Here is a 21,562-nt window from a genome sequence, read left to right as displayed (position 1 = left end):
AGTGATCCAAAGGGCAACAGAGGGTTTAAGTTGGATGTAATGTACTTCCAACAATAAAATTGTTGAAATAAGAAATATTATGAAGATATAATTAAGTGGAGTGAAAATAACACAATAAGAAAAAATAATAAAATGAAACATTAAAATGACCAAATGATTCTAAATAAAAAAGAGGAAAATTTACTTCTCTATTATTATTAGGTAAGAAAATGTGAGGATGGAATTGGATATAGTTGGTATCTCAAGTTGATTTTAATTTTCCCCTTTTGTAAAAAGATTTACTGAATGGACTGAGGAGAAGAAAATTAGGAAATAATTAATACAAAAAAAGTGATCACTAAAATCTTTTTTAAAAAAACATCCTGGGGCAGCTAGGTGGTGCAGTGGCTAGAGCACCAGCTTTTTAGTCAGGAGGACCTGAGTTCAAATTTGACCTCAGACACTTAACACTGGCCTCAGACACTTAACACTTCCTAGCTATGTGACCTTGGGCAGGTCACTTAACCCCAAATGCCTCAGCAAAAAAAAAAAAAAAAAAAAAAAAAAGTTCTAATAGTGTTCTGTACCTGCACAAATACATACACACCCCTACCCCCATTAAAGAAATGAAATAGTTAGAAAAGCAGATGGAGTGGTCATGTCAAAAGAGCATTTGAATTTGTTGTTCCAAGGTAGAGTCTATTTTGTTTTGAAAAGCCTATCCTTGGAAGAGATTAAAAATTGTATTAATTCACAATTATTAGGGCTTGTAAGATGCAAGAACTCAATATGAGAACTAAACTCTCTGATTCAAAATAGGATCCCTTAGATCAGAAGTTCTCAATCTGGAGGCATAAAGTCTGATCTTTTTATAAATCAAAATGCTGCAGGATAGAGGAGAGAAGAAAGTAAAACCTGTTATTTTCTAATATAAGCTTGGACTCTGCTATGTCTTCATTTATTAAAATTCCAAGTAATGTTTTATGCCCTAAAAAAAAAAAAAGACAGACCAATAAACAAGTTTTAGCTGATGTGGAATTTTTAAGGATCGCATCAAGTTAGGATTTTCACTAGTAAGCAAAAATTAAAAATAAATATTAACTTTCCCCATACATACAATCCTATAAAAAAAAGGGGGGGGGGAGGGAAGAAAAGAAAAGGTTAATATACTAAATATTATTTAGTCACTCCAAATTTTTAATGAAATTGTTTGAAGAGCTGTTAGCATGCCATAAAACCTTAATAAGTTAAGCTACTAAGGAAACAGACACAATAAATTTAAGTTTGCATATAATCCTCAGACCACATCTTAACCAGGAGTTATAATTTCCTCTTCTACTACTCTTCCCCTCTAAAAGACCTAAAAGATAAACAAATACCTTTGGTTTTGAATTATCAGGCCCTGAATAATAATTAAGATGGCCTTATTTTAAGTTATTTATGGTAAAGTTATAGTAAAAAAGGAGGAAAAATTACCAAACATCTGCAACTGTCTTCCATTTTATCAGTTCTGTACATTGGTTCATCAGAGGACCCCGTTCTCTGAGTATTGGGTCTCCAATGGATTCCCCCTAGGAAAAGGGAAATGAAAGCTCTTAAGGGCAGCTTACAAGGAAAAAGGGTAACTAAATGGCCAATGGGACAGAGAATGATCATAGGAAGGGCAAGAGATTAGAAATGGACTCCATAATTTGTGACAAAAGATAATTTCTACTATGGGGGTCTACTTGGTAAGACACAACAGGGAGAGAAAAAGAACAATAGGCTAAAATCTGCTACTTCGGAAGTTTTAATTCTATGAGGAATACAAAGAGATTAAAGAATAAAATAGACCATAAATCAGAGAATAAATCTTCAGAATAGCAAAACAAAACAAAACAAAACAAAAAAACCCCAAACCCTAAATTAATAAAAGTGGCTAGAGGATAGGAGATTAAAAAAAAAAAAAAAAAAAGCTAGATAAACAAAAGAAAAAGGAATAAACAATTTAAAGAAAATACCTAAAATAGGAAAAAGTTGACACTTTTTTGGGGGGAGAGGTTGAGGGGGCAAAAAAAAAAAAAAAAAAAACAGTGGAAGGAAGGCTATATTAATGTTGTTTAAACAAAACTAATCACAGGAACAATTAACTGACAAAAGGAAAAAAGAAATAAAAACCATTTTAGAAAAATTAAGAGTCAACCAAAGAACAATCAAGAAATTACGATCAACTATCAACCAACAAAAGTGGTATAAAAGGCATTATCATAAGATCAGCAAAGAAAATAGGTCAGTAATGTGCTAAATAAACAAAGTTTACCAGTGCTCCAGGGATAGGGATTCAAATCCAGGAAATCTCCCCTTGCAGCATTCCCAAGGGAGATGTATCATTGGCTCAGACTGACCACAAATACAGCCTGTCCAAATTGGCTTTATTGTTGCTTTTTCAATCTACACTTCAGCTCTGATCTCAATATCTCGACCTTGGTCTCTATTAAGCCTAGAATCCATATCCTTTCTTCTCCTCCACAATGGAAGAGCCTTCACGATTCTTTCTATATGAAGGCTTTCCTATTGCCCAAATGGTTTCTGCTGCCATCTTCCCTACATTACATTATATTTATTTTGTAATGGATTCATGCTGTCTGCCCAGAAGAATGTGAGTTCCATAAGTGCAAGGATTCTTTCATTTCTGTTTTTGTATCTTCAGCACCTAGCACAGTATTTGTTAATGAAGTGAAGAGAGTATATAGATGGATTAAAATTTTCATTTGAAGGCCTTCACAATTTAGATCTTGCCTAACTTATTTATTATACATGAATCTCCTTTACCTACTCTATTCTCTAGCCAAACTGGTCTACTTGCTATCCCCCCAGACACAGTATTTATGCCCGAAATACAGCAACTATTTGATTGGTTAAATTGGAAGAGGGATACTCCAGATATACTTCACAAAGTATATTGTGCCTTAGTCTTTATAATTCTTCACGACATAAAATGAAATAATCTAATGACAAACCATAAATCAACTTTATAGCATCATATTAACGTATTACTATTCTAAAATGCTGGCAGATCATTTATCACATTCAGTGTGTAGAGATGCAAATGGATTACACAAATCTAGTCACCTGATTCCTTTTCAGCTAACACCTCCCCTTTTCAGAATTATATTAAATATATTTATATATGTACAGTCACCTTACTAACATATGCCACTGTTAGGTATGCAAAAGTAGAAATGATTTCAGGAAGTCTTTGTGAGCCTAGCTGTTGAAAATAACTAACAATTAGCATATCTTGTCACCTGGTATCACACAAAATACCTCAAAATGTTTACATATATTGCAAACCTGACTTTACATGTACTAATAAATGAACTTTTTTCAAATAAACGATTTAATGTTTTTCTATAGAACCTTGAAATTTCTTTAAAAAAAAAAAAGGCTGTTTAAATTAGACTGAAAAATTCACTTAAGCAAAAATGTCATGAGGATTAAAGATAGCAACTTTATCTCTAATCAATGTTCAACATAAAATCAGTTGTCCACTTAAAATTTGTTTTGTTTTTTTTAACCTGTCACAGAACTCTTCTCCCCAAAACTTAAGATGTGAAGAAACTGAGGATTCCTGTTGTTACAATAAAAACATTATGGATAAGGAATACTAAAGAAATAAACAAATGTTCTTACTAGAAATAATCAATATAATTTATCTTCACTGACAATTTAAGAAAAAAGAGAAATGTTTGTGTTTCAAGTTTGTATCATACTTAACATGAAAGAAAATAAATTGCTTAATTTTATTTAACTTAAAATTCATTTAAATCAAAACAATACTTTATCATCAACAAAGTACTTTATAATTTGTAAAGCACATTCATATTATCTAATTTGGCATCATATCTGTAAGTGAAGGCTTTATAAGGATCTAAAATCTATACTTGAAACAACACCATTTAAAACTATTTTATGCAAATGAATATAAAATTTATCTTTCATATATTATTACTATTAACCCACTGAAAGTCATGTTAAGATAATATGGTATAATATTGGCCTTCTGAAAATCTAACAGCAAAATTGCCTTAAAATTGAACTTTTTTTGAGAAAAGAAAATACAAGAAAAAAGAAAGAGTTGCTTATTTTGACAAATCAAATTTAATTGGCACATAATCCTAATTACACTTATGACAGATAAGGAAATACAATTTCTACAGCAAACTAAGGAGCATAGTAACATTTCTGTACTCATTGATTACAAATGTACTGAAAATATTTGTTAGAAGAGGAAATTTCAGATGGCTAAAATACTCTTCCTTCAGTTCTCTTACAATGCAGACAATATAAACTTCCAGCTTAGTATAAAAGTGGGGGAAAAAGTAAAAATACAACCTTTCTATAAATCTATAATTATCCTTAAAGCAATGGGGGAGGGAAGAATTCATTAACTTACCAAATATAATCTTGGTATAAAACGAGTATTCAAACTCAAGATATTCTTTATCCTGTAGTTTGCCAGACAAACTGAAAACTGTGGTACACCGATGGAAAAAAGAGAGTGTAATGATCTCTGCCTGCTCAGTTATACTCAAAGGACACAGGATATTTTATATGAGCATGCTCAGTATCTAATTTAAAAAGCTTGGTACTTTATCTCAGCATGTGATGGCCTATTTCCAAGAAAACTGAGAGAGCTGTAAATCCAATCTAAAATAATTTGCTGCATTAAACAAAACTGGGCCACCAAATATTGATTTTTTTTGCTTCATGGTTTTTGTGGTTCATGTAGCATGATATGGCTGGAAACTATTATTTATAATTTTATTGAAAATCCTTAGCTTTCAATATTTTTTCAAATATATAATTATGAATAGGCAACAATTTTAACGAATTGGAAACTTAACAACCTCCCTCCCCCCCAAATCTACAAGACTAACATAAGCAATGTTTTATATTTTACTGTCCTGCACCTCTTGAAAAGGGAAAAAAAATTAAGCACACTATTGTTCTATAACAATATATAACTTAACCCATAAACATTTATTCAAGATCACACTTTACATTCCAGGTCTCAGTTCTTCATCGAGAAAATGAAGGAGTTGGGCAAATAACCTTTAACCGCCCCCCCCAACTCAAAAATCATATTAAAACATTTAAAAGTATTTTTTATACTAGCCTTTTATATCATAAGGTATCTCATTTAGAAATTCACTAAATAAAATACACCAATATAAATACATACTACTACTCTGCAGATTCATCTTGATTTTGCAGACCACCCATTCATTACACTCCCAATCTCTATGATACTGACTTGCCAACCCCCTGAAAAGAATCCTCTTAACTCTTCCTGTCTCAACCTCATTCTATGCAACAGACCCCTCTCATGTCTCACTTGGTCTGTAATTCCCACTCAGTAATTGGCAAACTTCTCTCCATCCTGTGCTGGTTTAATCTTAACTTATACTTTTGGCTCTTTCTGTCATGCCTCAACAAACTGGTCCAGGAAGGCAGTAGAAATATTTAGCTTTGGTTATATCATTTTAAGACTCTCTCTTTTCTGCCTTTCCTTAGCAACCTGTCTTTTGAAATCCATTCTATTAAAATGAAGCTTGAAACCATCTTCCTTTCTAAAAAAGTTCAGTACTTGCCCCCAGTCTTTCTCTTCAACTCCCACTGTTGCCCCCCTATCATGGTACTTCCATATGCCTCAAATCAGTAACAAGTAGGGCAACAAGTATTTATTCAGGGCCTACTGTGTGCTGGGAAACAACCAAAAAATGCTCCCTGCTCTCAGGGAGCTCATAGTCTTATGGGGGGAAAAAACACGTGAAAATGGATAATATTATACAGGGTAAACTAGAAATAATCTTTCAGAAAAAGACCTGAGATTATGGAAGGCTCAAATTCCTTGACTTCACCAACACACAATAAAAACATGCTTAATCTTGCCACCACCCATAAATGTTCCTCTTGCATTTCAAAATCTCTGAAGTATTCTTATTTGGTTGTACTTAAGAACATTCAATCTTATCCTGAGCCTTAACTCTGCTAAATTCATTCTTCTACACCACAGTATTTTCTGTTTCTGGCTCCTACTTTCACTTCACTTTCCTCACTTCCCCATTTCAACCCTGTAATTAACCAAATCAACTCTATGCCATCCTGGACTGCAGAATCCTTTGTTTCCTTATCTTACTTCTGCTCATGCATTCTAAATTTAAACCTTTTATTTGAGTAAGTTACATAATAAAAGGAGTCCACTACAAATTCATGGTATCAGTTAATCAAAAAGTATCGATTAAGTTTTCCCCTCCCCCCCACCCCCACAATATGTGTTGGAGATAGAAGTACAAAAAATGAAACCAACCTTGTTAGTAGCAAGGAGCTTCCATTGTAGCAGAGGAGATAAGTATGTGTATAAACATATACAGTTTAAGTATAAAGTGAATAAATACAAATATAGTAATTTAAAGTTACTTGCAGTTGGGGGGGGGGGGTGTCAGGAAAGGTTTCATACAGAATATGGTTTCTGTGCCGCATCTTATTAAAAGAGGTGGGGTGAAAGGAGGCAAGGATGGAGTACACTACTAGAATGTGGAAGAGCCAGTGAAAAAACCAAGGAAGATGGAGAGTGAAAGGATGATTGGGGGAGGTGCAGGAGCAGACAACAGCAGAACTGCAGAGTATAAGGGCAGGGTATGACAGTGGGTAGGTGGGAAGAGAATCATGTCCAATGAGGTTAGAATCATAAGGCTTTAAAAAGCAAGATGAGGCTACATTTTATCCTAGAGGAAATATGAAGCCTCTGTAATTGATTGCTATGAGAAAGTCACATAGACCTGCACTTCAGGGAAGTTACACATACCTATGGTTTCAATCTATTTGTGTAGGCAAGTATGTGTGCATGCATGTGTCTGTGATCTGCAAAGAGATGGGACTTAAACCCATGAGAGCTCATAAAGTTACCAAACGAGGAAATACCTAAAGTACAGAATTAGGAATGATATGGATGAGCTCAGCAAAAAAGACTTCCTCCCAGAAGTGGTTAATAAGAGAATAACCAGGATAAAGTAGTATAAAGCCAACAGAGGAAAGAATATCCACAAGGTAAAAGTAGTCAAGGTAACACAAGAGAGAGCAGAAAAAATAATCAAATTTGGCAATTAAGAGATTATTAAGAGAAATAAGTTTTGGTTGAACAACAAGGTTTGAAGCCCAAACACCAGGGTTATCTACTTTCTTATCTAGATTCTTTAAAAATGCTATCTATAATCATTACTTCCCCTCCTCCCATTTAATCTCCAAACTTACCCAGCAATCTTATCTTTGAACTAGGACATCCAGAATCCAACTCACAGTGAGACTGCACCAACAGACCCAAGGACACAACAAAATTCCATTATACTTGGGTAAAAGCCTACCTAGCTCCAAAACGCCAGCTTGTTTACAGCACCTCAAGAGTAAAAATCTGTCAGGAGCTTGTGCAACCCAGAAGGGCCAGTGCTATAAAGTTCTGAATTGCCAGTATTGGATCAGAGAATTAAGGAAGATTTGGAGAGGGACAGGTCACCAGGAGAGAAATGTGATTTTACAGAATACTTCAGTAAATCGGAAAGAGTTTCCAACAGGGCTCTTCTGATCATCCAAAAGTCAAGTAAAAGCTACAAGCTAAATCCTCAATTCAAATGCCTTACTGATGAGGACAATACAGCCTCGCCCTGGAGAGCATCTGCATTAAAATGTTCCTTTCAGATGCTCACCTTTTTGGATGCAAACCCATCCCAAGTATGTCCCTTTCAGATGTAAAACCTATGCACCTTTTGGATGCAAACCCATCCCAAGTACTTCCTTTCGAATGCAAAAACCCAAATTGTTTTGTTTCTGTATATAAGTAAGCTCCAGAAAATGTCTCCTTGCAATTCTCTGATATTGCCCACTAAGAGAACATCTTAGTGTCTTTCTCTCTTTAATAAAGTGCCTTTTCTTATCATAGCCTTTTGTGTAGCATTTCTCGCTGCGAACCCGCCAAAACTTGGTGTTTTGGAGAACTAGGAGACCAACCCATATTCCTGCCACGATACATACCTCATCATTTGGTGGCCCGTACGGGGATTTCTTTTAACTGAGGTAAGAAGCCCATTATAATTTCTTCTATAGCGGGGGGCAGCTCTGGTTACCCCGGGTTAGAACCTAAGCTGCTGACAGACTCAGGGAGTCGATTAAGAGGAAATTAGTCGCCTACAAGACGTTGTAGGGATGAAATCCTGGTTTTTTGTTGTTGTTTGTTTGTTTGTTTGTTTTTTTTTGGAAGAATTGTCTTCTTACAAGAGGGCCTTTCGTTGACACCTTTCTTGAGACATCTAGAAAGGTTACGCTATAGAATCATAAAGTTGTTTGGGCTTGTGGCAAAAATGGGTCAGTTTCTCTCCTCCATCCCTAAAGATTCTCCATTGGGCTATCTCTTGAGAAATAAGAACAAATTTAGTATAAAAGACTTAAAATCGAAAAGGCTTATCTATTACTGTAATTCTGTTTGGCCTCACTATAAGTTAGACAAACATGAGACATGGCCAATTAATGGCTCTATCAATTTCACCATTATTAGAGAATTGGACTTGTTTTGCAAGAAACAAGAAAGATGGATGGAAATTCCTTATGTTCAGGCCTTCATAGCCCTTTCCCAGAATCCTAAAGCATTGTTAACTTGCAGGATGTTGCTGGCTAAGTCTGTTGTGGAAGAAATAGAGAAAGAAGCTGATCCTCTGAATGACTCTCTCCTTCCTACTTCTTTAGAGGTGCAGGGAGCATCTGCCCCATCTTGCGGCCCTCCGCAGGTTGCTCCTAAATCGCCTCCAAAGCCACCTCCTTACCAGACGGAGGACCCAGGATCCCACACTACTCAACCTATCCCTCCTTCCCCTCCCGAGGTTAGCCCTTCTCGGACAAGAAGAGGCACTACCTTCTCTTCCCGCTCTCTCCCACCTCCTCCTCCTCTACCACCTCCTCCGGCCACTCTGGCCCTAAGCCTTCACCCTCCTACCCCTCTCCCCCAGAGCCTGACCACATCACAGCTGTGGCTCAGGACTCTGGTTTGGGGACCTCTTCTAATCTTTTCCCCCTAAAGGAAGTGGCCAGTCCTGGGGGGGGGGGGGGGGAACGCTTAGAGTGCAGGTGCCCTTTTCTATGTTGGATCTTTCCCAGATTAAGGAGAAACTGGGCAGATATTCTGAAGATCCCACTAGGTTTACTGAGGGGTTTAGAGCTGTTACTCTCCAGTATGATCTGTCCTGGGGAGATGTTAACATCCTTCTCTCTACTTGTTGTACCATAGAGGAGAAAAGGAGGATCTGGGACCTGGCCCAGAAGTTTGGAGACGAGTTGGCCGTCACCTCCCCCGGTAGATATCAAGCAGGGGCTGCAGCAGTACCTGTTGTAGACCCTAGGTGGAACTATCAGCAGGGGAGCGAGGATAGAGAAAAAAGGGATCATTTCCTAACCTGCCCCATTGAGGGTATGAAAAAGGGGATTAAAAAACAGGTGAATTACGATAAGCTTAGAGAAATCACCCAAGCAGCTGATGAGAATCCCGCTTTATTTCAGGGACGCCTCGTAGAAGCCATTAGGAAATATACTAACCTAGATCCCACTTCTTTAGAGGGGACTGCTGTCCTCGGCATGCATTTTATTAGCCAGTCTTCCCCAGATATCAGACGGAAGCTGCAGAAACTGGAATTAGTCCCCCAGACTCCAATGAATCAATTAGTGGAAATCGCCTTTGGGGTGTTTAATAACAGGGATGAGGAGGAGGACCGAAAAGTCAGAGCCAGGAACAGAGAACACGCCCAGTCTCTGGCTGTCACCATTTCCAAGGGCCCCCAAAGCTTGTGCTTTAAGTGCAATCAGCCTGGCCATTGGGCGAAAAAATGCCCTCAGAGGAACCAGCCGCCAGGCCCTTACCCCAGGTACAAATGGGAAGGACACCGGAAGAGCGACTGCCCAGAGAAGGGGAGAACCACGGCCTCCAGCCTCGCCCTCCAGGCCTCTCCAGGCCAGGACTGACGGGGCCCTGGGCTTGGCCATGGACCCCCTACCTCCATCATCGAAGCCGAGCCTAGGGTAACCTTGGACGTAGGAGGTACGCCAGTCTCTTTTCTCTTTGACACCGGGGCTTCTTTCTCCGTTCTGCTGGAGCATTCGGGTCCTACTCGTCCCTCCCCCCATAAGGTAATGGGAATTGAAGGGAAAATTAGACATTGCTTAGAAACTCTCCCCTTGCCTTGTCGGTTCAGGGACCTGTTGTTTCCACATTCATTTTTAATTATCCCTTCCTGTCCCAGCCCTTTGATGGGTAGGGACTTGATGATGAAACTGGGAGCCCAATTCTCTCTGGTGAGGCCTCCAGATAATCTCTGTGCACTTCTCTCCAGACCTCCCCACATTCCCTGTGAAATCTGGGGGGAAATAGACTCTTCCGTGTGGGACCAGGGCATCCCTGGGAGAGCCACGCATGCCACTCCAGCCCTTATTAGACTAAGGGATCCTAGTGTATTTCCTCATAGGCACCAATACCCAATTAAGCGGGAAGATAGGATAGGGCTGCAGCCTTTAATCGACAAGTTTCTTAAATTCAAACTCCTGATTCCCTGCAACTCCCCTTGTAATACTCCAATTCTTTCTGTCAGAAAGCCCAACGGAGATTACCGGCTAGTGCAGGATCTTAGGGCGATTAATGAAGCGGTTATACCAATCCATCCCATAGTAGCCAACCCGTATACAATTCTCGCACAAATTCCAGGGAATACACAATGGTTTTCCACCCTGGACCTTAAAGATGCCTTTTTCTGTATCCCTCTACATGAGGACTCGAGATTCCTTTTTGCCTTCTAATGGGCTAAGCCAGGGGAACTTCCCCATCAACTAACTTGGACTGTGTTGCCCCAGGGCTTCTGGGACAGCCCACATTTATTCGGCCAAGCCCTAGCTAAAGATCTTCGGGACCTTAATCTGTCCAGCAGCAGCCTTGTACAATATGTGGATGATATATTACTTTGCAGCCCAACCAGAGAGGAGTCTCTGATAGCGGCCACAAAGACCTTAAACTTTCTAGCCTCGAGGGGGTACAGGGTCTCCCTGCCAAAGGCCCACATTGCCTGCCAGTCAGTTAAATATTTGGGTCACAATCTCACCCCCACCTCTCGATCTCTAACTGAGGAGAGGAAACAGGTTATTTTAAGCCTCCCAGATCCTGCCTCAAAAAGGCAACTAAGAACCTTCCTTGGAATGGCTGGTTTCTGCAGGATCTGGATTCCTAATTTTGGGATTATTGCCAGGCCCCTCTATGATTCTATTCAAGGTCCTGATAACCTTCCTCTTGAATGGGGACCGGAACAAGTCAAAGCTTTTAAAACCCTGAAAGCCAAACTGATCTCTGCTCCTGCTCTTGCCCTGCCTAACTTACAGAAACCTTTCACTCTGTATGTAGATGAGAGGCATGGACAGGCATTGGGTGTCCTTACTCAGCTTCTAGGGCCTGACCCCAGACCCGTGGCTTATTTTTCAAAGAAACTGGACTCTGTCTCCCTAGGGTGGCCTTCCTGTCTCAGAGCAGTGGCTGCCACAGCCCTGTTAATTGAGGAAGCCTCCAAACTGACCCTGGGTCAGACATTAGAGGTTTTAACCCCCCACAGAGTCCAAAGCATTTTAGAAGCCAAAGGGCATCAGTGGCTCTCAAGTGGGAGGCTTACTAAGTACCAGGCTCTCCTGCTGGATACCCCGGACCTGTCCCTCCAAGTCTGTTGTACCTTAAATCCTGCCACTCTTCTCCCTGACATCTCTCAATCGGAAGAGATTGTCCATAATTGTGAGGAAGTTATAGATTCTGTCTACTTTAGTAGACCCACTGTGGAGGCCAAACCATTGCCTCCTGGCACCTCTGCACAGAAATCAGAGCTCATAGCATTAACCAGAGCATTAGAACTTGGGAAGGGGATGAGAGTCAACATATACACGGACTCCAAATATGCTTTCCATATCTTACATGCTCATGGAGCTATTTGGAAAGAAAGGGGTTTGTTGACAGCAAAAAACTCTCCCATTAAACATGCGGGAGAAATTATGCACCTATTGCAAGCTGTCCATGAACCGAGAGAGGTCTCGGTCATATTCTGTAAAGGGCACCGGAGGGGAGATTCATTTCAAGCAACCAGGAGACTGCTTCAGAATCTAACCTCAGGTACCGTCTGTGCACCTAAAGGATATGCCTTCCTCTGCAAAGTAAGTTCCCCATGCCCCTCCATCACCTCTCAGAGGCCTATTAAGAGAAATGCATCTGATTGGAACCCACTCCCACCTGTGATTCTCTCCACCCGGTGCTTGACACCCTTCAAACACTATGGGTCTTGCACCTTAGGCCACTTGATTACCCCTTTCACTATATACAATGCCAGTGCCCCAAAGGCAGCCCCCATTCCCCTGAGGAGACATAAACGGGGATTTTGGGAAAACACTCTGTGGTACTTGAAGAAAGGGGCCGGGATTTTATTTCCTTGGGTTGGATATTTAGAGCATGAAAGCATTCTCTCCAACCTGACAGCCACAATCCACCAGTTTGCCAACGAAACTCATTCCTTGAGAGAGATTCAGGAATCTCTTGACTCGTAGGCTAATATGGTTTTGGATAATCGCATGGCTTTAGATTATCTTCTTGCCTACAGCGGAGGTGTCTGTGCTCTAGTCAACAGCTCTTGCTGTATGTATATTAATAACTCAAGGAAAATTGAGTTGCGCACAGAGAGAATCTTACAGAAGGCTGCCTGGATGCAAGACATCCATGAGCAGTTTCTTACACCCCCCAAGTCCACTGGGTGGGATTCCTGGATATGGTCCCTACTGGCACCTATACTAACCCCTCTTCTGATTATTATCCTTCTGCTCATATTTGGTCCTTGCGTTTTCAAATTGCTCGTGAGATTTGTTTCTTCTAGGCTACAAGCTGCAAACTTTCAACTTCTCCTGCAACCCCGGAACCCTGAAATAACTGAAACACCAGCTTCGCATCCACTGGACACTATGGCTGCCTCCTTCAGATCTCGCTTCTCTCCTCCAAGCACCACTTCCCCTTCTTCCCTCCTTTAGGTTGAGCTCTACACCCATCCCCAGCAGGAAGTAGATACAGAAGACTAGAGACCACCGACACTTTTCCAAAAGAATTTGTGTTTAGTGCTTGAGGGGGGAGATGATGAGGACAATACAGCCTCGCCCTGGAGAGCATCTGCATTAAAATGTTCCTTTCAGATGCTCACCTTTTTGGATGCAAACCCATCCCAAGTATGTCCCTTTCAGATGTAAAACCTATGCACCTTTTGGATGCAAACCCATCCCAAGTACGTTCCTTTTGAATGCAAAAACCCAAATTGTTTTGTTTCTGTATATAAGTAAGCTCCAGAAAATGTCTCCTTGCAATTCTCTGATATTGCCCACTAAGAGAACATCTTAGTGTCTTTCTCTCTTTAATAAAGTGCCTTTTCTTATCATAGCCTTTTGTGTAGCATTTCTCGCTGCGAACCCGCCATAACTTGGTGTTTTGGAGAACTAGGAGACCAACCCATATTCCTGCCACGATCCATACCTCATCATTACTATATGATTACAAAACACAATAAGCAACAAGGGAAATCCCATTCCAAATAACAAAATGCATAAGGTATCTGAGGATAAACATCACAATTCATAAGACTTGTATAGTTTCAAGCACAAAAAAACTTCTTCAATGAATAAGGAACAATTTAAATGAATATTCAGTGTTCATGGCTAGGCTGTGCCAATCTAATAAAAATATTAATACTAGCAAAGATAAGGATACTTTATAAATAAGAACAAATTCACTTGAAAAAATGAAAAGATTTAGAATGCCAAAGGAAATTTTGAAGTATAACAAGGACAAAAGGAGAATAGCACTTCCAGATCTCAAACAATTATTATAAAGCAGTAATCGTAAAAAATAATTTGGTATTACTTTAAAAATAGTGACATAGATTAGTGGAACAGCCTAGGCAAGGGAGATTCAGAAATAATATAACATAATAAATCAGTATTTGATAAAGAGGAAAACAAATTACATTGGGAAAAAACTACCTATATGTTAAAAATTGGTTCAGGAAAACTTGGAAGTAGTCTGGAATAATTAAGACATACTTTAAAGATCATATAAAAATTTTAAAGAGAAACACATCATAATACTTCTTATAGTTATGGGTAGGAGATGAATTCCTGATCAAATGAGATAAAAGCAATTACAAAAGATAAAATCTCTGATTACTTGAAACTGAAAGGTTTTGGCATATACAACATTAATTTATCTAGGATAAAAAGGGATGTGGTCAAGAATCTTTTTTCTTATAAGGACTTGATATCCAAGATTGTAATGTTCTTCTCTAAAATATACTGTTCTCTGGGAGCAGATTTCTTGGGGGGGCTTCTGGAGGCAGTTCAGTGTAATAATCACCTCAAATGCAGCCAGGTATTAAAGTCCAAATACTTTATTGTCCCCTTCAAAATAGCCCAGTTAGCTTTCTTAGAGGCTTATCTCTCTCCTTGGTTCGGAGAGCTCTTGCCACTAAAGTCCTTTGTCTCTTCCACTTTCAGCCTCTAGCTCCCTCCGAATCTCTAGCCAGCACAAAGGTGGGATATGGAATGAATCTGACTCTGCCTCCTGCCTCCGAGAGTGGGCTTGTAGGCTTCCCAAAGTGCATCCTGGTTGAGGCTCCTAGCTTATATATGCTCTTTTAAAGGTGTGAATCTTGTGGAATTTTTAATAAGTACTATATATAGAGAACTGTTAAGCACCTTGCTGAACAACCATTGTCTATCAATTCCACTGACTTAGCACCTTGTAAGAATCATAACACAAGATATGTAAAAATTAATAAATAATAAATATAAAACTAGTAGCCATTCCTCAATAGATAAATGATCAAAGGATTTTTACAGTTTTCACAAAGAATTGTAAAGTATTCACAACCAAGTAAAAAAAAGTTTCAAATTACTAACGAGAATTAAGCACAAATGTAAACATCATCATACCCTGAAAATTGACCCAAAAAAGACCAAAAAATAGCAAGAGGATTGTGGAAAGTTAAGCACACTAATACATTGTTGGGGGAATTGTGAAATGATACAACCAATTTGTAATTATACAAATGATGTGACTCTTTGATTCAGATTCTCCATTATTGGGTTTATATCTCAAGGAAGTCATCAATAAGAAAAAAGTCTCTACATGCTTAAAAATATTTAAAACAAAAATTTTCCTTGGTATAGTTAAGAATTCAAAACAAAGTCCAAGAGCTGGGGAATATGTAAACAAATTGTGGTACATAGATGCAATGAAGTATTATTGTGCTAGAAGAAATGGTGTATAATAAATAAGAGACATATGGAAAGATCTATATGAATCGATACAGAGCAAAATAAGAGGAGCCAAGAAAATAATATTCACAGCTACAGCAATGTAAATGGAAAGGACAATGACACCAGAAAAAACTACAAAGTTCAAATAGTACTCAAATGAAAATACATGAGAAAATACTCAAGAAACTACCTTACATGGAAGTGAGAAGTCCATAGGTGTTATACAGTGTCCATGATTATCGATTTTTCCCCCCAATGTATTAATCAGTTATGCTAACTTTTTATTTCCTTTTTTAAAGAGTATTATTTCTTATGAAATTGCTCTGAGACGGAAAGGGAAGTATGATCTAAAAAAAACAGAAAATATCAATTAAAAACTTAGTTTTCAAAAAACCCAAAACCAAAAAAAAAAAATAAATAAATAAAGAAAGAAAAGAATGTTATTTTGCAGCTGTATATAAGATAAGAAAGACTGTAATGCTGGAAAGAAAATGACTTTAATAAGGAGACTATAGCAATAGTCCAGGAGTCTGAAGGCGATGATTATGAAAGGTGAGGGGGTTGAAGCAACTAGATTTAGCAAATGATTAGATTATATAAAAGTGAATGAAGATTCAAAAAAATGACTCATACAATAAAACCGGATACTCTAGACCCAGTGAGGAAAAGGGTAGTTTTAAAATAAAGAAAATGAGCTTTGTTTTGGACTAGTTTAATTCAATGCCCTTGAGACATGCAAAGTTAGAGGTAAGTGAGTAGAACTTCAGAGAAAGAAAATGACTCGATAAGTATACTTGGGAATTATCTGCAAAGAGATGATAATTAAGTCTAAGTGATTTAATGACAGTTTGAGACAAGGGTATGGGTCTTGGTTCTGAGATACAACTATACCAAGAGAACAGGATCCAGCAAAGGAAAATGAGAATGATTAGTCAAGCAGGTAATAAAAAATAGCAGAATAGGGTTAGAACTGGGTCAGGAAAACCCAGAATGAAGACAATAATCATAAAGGGTGTAGGAGGAGAGATGTCAACAACACCAAAAGCTGCAGAGGCCAAGCAGGATGACAACTACTATAGGCCAACCTTAACCTAGGCCAGTCCAAGGATGCAGGGTTGGAATTAGAATGCAATGAGATGCTGTGGACTGTAAAGTGTAATAAAAATAACTTTACTGCTAACAAGAGATTAAAAGAATACAAGTTCTAAAGTTTAAAAATATACTGGCTTAGATGAAATATTACTCCCTTTACCTCTAAGTTACCACAGCAACTAAATACTTAAGGCAGGAAGACTTGCTTTCCCACTCAGCTGAGCTCCTGTACTAGCTCCCCCAAATTGGGTTTTTCATGCCTTATGCCAATGTCAGCTACCTTTAGATATAGTAATTGTGAGAAATGCTTTGCAAACCTGAAATCACTATACAAATGTCAGGTTTCGTTGATCCTTACTTTTATTCCTGTTAAAATACAGAAACAATATATAGATATTAAAAAGAGGAAAAATTAAGGTTTGATATAAGATAAAGTATTTCAATAAATAGGATTACCCAAAAGCAGAACTGGCTGCCTTAGAAATTGTCAGGTACTCTCTAACTAGCGATTTCTACAAAAAGACCGAATCAACTACTTTGGGTATATATTAGGGAAAGAATTTTTTGAGATTTTTTTTGTAGATCTGTAACAGATTTTTTTTTTTTTAAATTAAAGCTTTTATTTTTCAAAACATATGTGTGGACAATTATTCAACATTAGCCCTTGCAAAACTCTATGTTCCGATTCCTCCTCCCCTTTTCCCCCACACCCTCTCTCCTAGATGGCAAGTAGTCCAATATATATTAAACATGGTAGAAATATACATGCAACAGACTTTTATCAAATTGTTGAGTAATACAGTATCATGTTATAATAGGAAGAATGACAACATTAAAATCAACAGACTAAGTTAGAATTCCAGCTTCAACACTTACCAATTATGTGAAAATAGGCAAGTCATTTAACATGTATCAGTTTTCTCACCTATAAAACAGGAATTATAACACTTGCACTATCTTGTAGAGAATTATAAAGAAAGGTGATATACTCTTGAAGTTGTTAACCTTTCTTGCATAATGTTGCAAATTAGACTCAAAGTTATACAGCTCCCACTTTTCTACTTATTTGTCTATGGTAATAGTATTCTAACCCACTTTTGTTAACCCTTCAGAAGAAAAACAATAAATTTTTTAAAAAAAATATCTCCATCACTAAAAGGCAAATTCTATTCGAATCATCACATCCTTGGGAATAGAAGATGTTGGTGTAGTAGGTCAAACAAAAGGAACATTCCAAGAGAAGACCTATGTGCTTAATTAACACAATGCTTATAACTGAGTAGAGGTTTCATAAATGCTTGTTGACTTGATTTGATTTTGATTTTAGGGTTGAGACAATTTCATACTCAAAATTAGCAAAATGATGTCGGGTAATGATATCCAAAATAAATTACAATTTCCTTTCATTTTAAGTCAGATTAAACGTAATAATTGGATTTCTTTTACTGAAAACTAAAAGCAAATATGTTATCTCCATTCATAGTATAAAGACATCTATATATCAAATGTAGTTCCCCCATAAAATTAATATACTCTAGATATTTTATCAGTATTAATGTAGATACTTAAAATGCATGTATGAGATTTCCCCTTCTATTTTAGGTTTGTCCTATGGGATTCTATAACACAACCCAGGTTTAAAAAAAATTTTTTTTTTAAATAACTAAGCTGTTTCTTTCTATTCTTGCCCACAGGGAACAGATGAAAAGTAAATAGCTATTTTTGGCTGATCCAAATGTAAAGATAAAGTGCCCTCATCTGGCCAAAATAAAATCAACACTATGGCTACTATACAGATTTCCCAGCTTCTAGAACTAGAATTTAAGTAAATAAATTTAAATTTCAAAAATAAATAGAAAGTCAATGTTATAAAACTTTTTGCTACTTTAATATAAAATATATTTAACAATAAAGTAAACAATTATCTGCTAAATAATCTTGTTCTAACTAGTCAAAAATACTCTAAATTGCTACTAAATGATCTCTAATTTTGCAAATTCTGAAATACAAAATTTAGTGGAATTTTCCCATCACTAAGTTTGAGTGAACTATATATTCATTTATGAGAAAAAAAAAATCTCAGAAAATAGAGTAATCTGCTTGCTTTTTTGTTTTGGTTAAAAAACAAGGTTATTACTGTAGCAATTTATTTTCCTATATTTTAAAGTACAGTGTGGACTTTTCTCAAAGACTTCCAGCAAACTACAGGTGCTGCCAAGTTTAAACATTCTGGAACACACAAACAGTACATCCTCTTAGCTAATGATGTCCCTTTTTAAAAAGGCTATTCTAACTAGCTATTTATGTAGAGGGAAACACATCATGATTAGAACAGTCATATGAGCTGGATACTACTAAAATATCTAAACAATAGCAGCAAAACAAAGTTTCCTTATTTGGAAGTTCACTATACCAATGAAATCAAAAGTCGTTTTACTATACCCATCCAAATAGTTCTCCCCTCTACCTCTTCTTTTTTAACCAACAAGGAAGGAAAGAGAGTATGGGAAAGCTGGGTGTTTTGGTCCTTTCCAGGTCTAGATCTCTCATCTGTAGATATTATGATCTATGAACTGTTTTTATCTGTATATGTGTTATTTCTTACCAGTAGACATTCACCTTGAAGGTAGAGATATTTTTGTTTTTGTATATATGGATTCCTATTACATCTCTGCCACTGTAAATGTTTAACTTAATGATATTAAGTCTCCTAATATACAGACATCTTATTGTGAAAGTTCATGTATAGATAATTAAAATATTCCTACCTCAATTTTCTTATCTGAAAAATAAGAATAATAATATCTTAACTCCCACGGTTGCTCTCAGGGTTAAATGAAATATTTGTAAATTGCTTAGCAAAGTGCCTAGCATATAATAGTTCTTTAATAAATATGTATTTCTTGCTTCCCTCTCTTCTGTAAAGAAATGATAATTAGTTTCCTATTTTTCTATAGTTCCCTTATTCCTCCTAATTTAATTCTTTGTCCTCATTAAAATCTCTAGGACTACTACCCCGTTCAAGTTCTTTCAGTCTACCACTCCTACTTTGGTCTCTCTTTCCTCTCAACAGTCAATCTTGGAGAAATTCAGTTCAAAGATGTCCTCTCCTATAATCTTAACTCCAGTGCTACTTTGCACCATACAATATTCAAGCCCAGTCAATTTCTGACTCTACATTTAATACTCTCCCCAAATATTCACATATTTCAGCCCCTATTACCAAGGAGCTGAAATGCAATCTTCATGCATGGCAAAATTTTTATTGTTGCCTATCTATTCTATTTCTCATGACAGCTGTTCTATAATGTCTTTGTAAAAAATCCCAAATCACCCTCTACCTTGGAATATCTTAAAGAGATGTGCCAAAAAAGTTTTAGAGTTAGAAGGCTCACTAAGAGTCATTAATTTGAATATGTACCTCAAAAGGAAATATAAATCCCAAAGTGATCATCTGCACTGATCAGAATTCTGTAGTTTTGCAGTTATTAAATAAGAGAATTCTGTAGTTTTGTAATTTTAAATAAACATAAATTATCACTTTTCACAGCATCTGTTCATAAGCCCTTCCATTTTTTGGGCAAATTCGTTATATTTACCATTTCTTATAGCACAATAATATTTCATGATGTTTCTTTACCACAATTTATTAAATATTCTCCAAATGATGGAAAACTAGTTTGTTTCCAATTCTTTAGTACCACAAAAAGTGCTGAGTTCCTTCTACTTTTACTTTTTTGGGGATTAAACCCCCACTAATGATATCACTATATTAAATGATATACATAATTTAGTGATTTTGGGACATGTGATTTGAATTGCTTTCCAGAATAGATGAACCACTTTAGGCTTCTACTCAAAAAGCATTCACGTGTGCCTCTTCTTTTGCAACCCTTCCAATAATTGCCATTTCACCTTTGCCAATGAGTATGAGGTTGAATCTGAGTTGTTTTAATTTGCATTTTTTTAAGAGACTTGGGGCCTTTTTTTATAAAGTTGTTTATAGCTTAGATTTTTTTCCATCGAGAAATACCTCTTGCTATGCTTTTACTGCTTACATGTTATATTTGAATCATTTCCTATATAAATCATGGATATCATTCCTCTAAAGAAATTAGCAACAAAGATATTTTTCTCCAGGTAACTGTTTCCCTACCTTAACTGATAGTGATTTCTCTGTGGAATCTGCACCAAATTTGTGGTAGGCAGAATCCACAGTGATTTTACTCATAAAAGATTTTCAATTTTCTGTAATTAAAACTGTCAGTTTTCATTATTAATTGATTGGCCTGACAGATGCTTGAGAGCAGGGTTTTATTGCTGTTTTTTTACACCTTTCTATCCCTAGCACTTAGAATAGTGTATGGCACACAGCAGGTACTTAGATTATAATACTCCTGGGGATAAGCAGGAAGAGTACTGAGGATCATCTCAGCTTTAAGTGAGTTTATCTTTAAACAGGTCTTTTGTTTAAGTGAACACACAGTACCATCCCAGGTGGAGGTCTTTAGAAAACTCACCTCACTGTATCTGAACAGAAAGCCCAATTATGATGCCAAAGCTACGAGGCTACATTTCCCTTATAAAACATCTATTCAAGATGTAGATCTTTGCCAAATCCGATTTAGAGTTAGCCCACTATGGTACCTTGGCTTTAAGTATCTTTGTACTCGCCCCCTCCCTACCACTACTTTATAGCACCTTTCTCCTTGTTATAGCTAACTCTTTTAGGGTGCCAAATCCCTTTTTGGGTTGGTCTACCAATAAATGATGTAATCCTCTTCCCCTTTTGGAGTTAGTCTGCTAAACTTCAGTATGGATTGAGCTTGCCAAGTACTCCCACTTCTTGGCATCTTCCCTTTAATGGCTTCTTTCTCCTGATTAATTGTGAGTTCAACAAGGGAACTTGTTTTCCCCTTATTAATTGTTAAAACCCATTTCTTTGCTAACTTCTGGATGTTAATTCACATAATAAAGAGCACTTCTCTGAACCTTTGATGGAAGCCCATGACATAATTTCTTTATATTGTGAACTGAATCTGTTAGGTAACTTTTGTGCAATGTTTTTTTTATAATGGATTGCTCTCCTGAATCTATA

The 21,562-nt window shown here is 37.1% G+C and overlaps 1 protein-coding gene across 26 annotated transcripts in view; it reads right to left on the bottom strand.

Annotated features, from left to right (window-relative positions):
• Nucleotides 1-21,562, bottom strand: part of PLEKHA5 (pleckstrin homology domain containing A5) — a 192,457-nt gene that overhangs the window by 131,400 nt on the left and 39,495 nt on the right. For 2 of the 26 annotated variants that reach the window (XM_031938406.1, XM_031938388.1), the window contains one exon: nt 1,456-1,550. The exons of 22 other annotated variants lie outside the window; for them this stretch is intronic. In XM_031938406.1, the coding sequence (XP_031794266.1) occupies nt 1,505-1,550 (46 nt within the window). In that variant the 3' untranslated portion in view covers nt 1,456-1,504. Of the gene's footprint in view, nt 1-1,455; nt 1,551-4,414; nt 4,863-21,562 lie in introns of those variants that run through there. 2 more of the 26 variants (XM_031938389.1, XM_031938395.1) reach the window with 2 other exon arrangements.

This window comes from Sarcophilus harrisii, chromosome 5 (genome assembly GCF_902635505.1).
Source record: "Sarcophilus harrisii chromosome 5, mSarHar1.11, whole genome shotgun sequence".
Classification (NCBI taxonomy): domain Eukaryota; kingdom Metazoa; phylum Chordata; class Mammalia; order Dasyuromorphia; family Dasyuridae; genus Sarcophilus; species Sarcophilus harrisii.
Note: the sequence above shows the minus strand (reverse complement) of the source record. Positions and strands in the feature narration are given on the sequence as shown.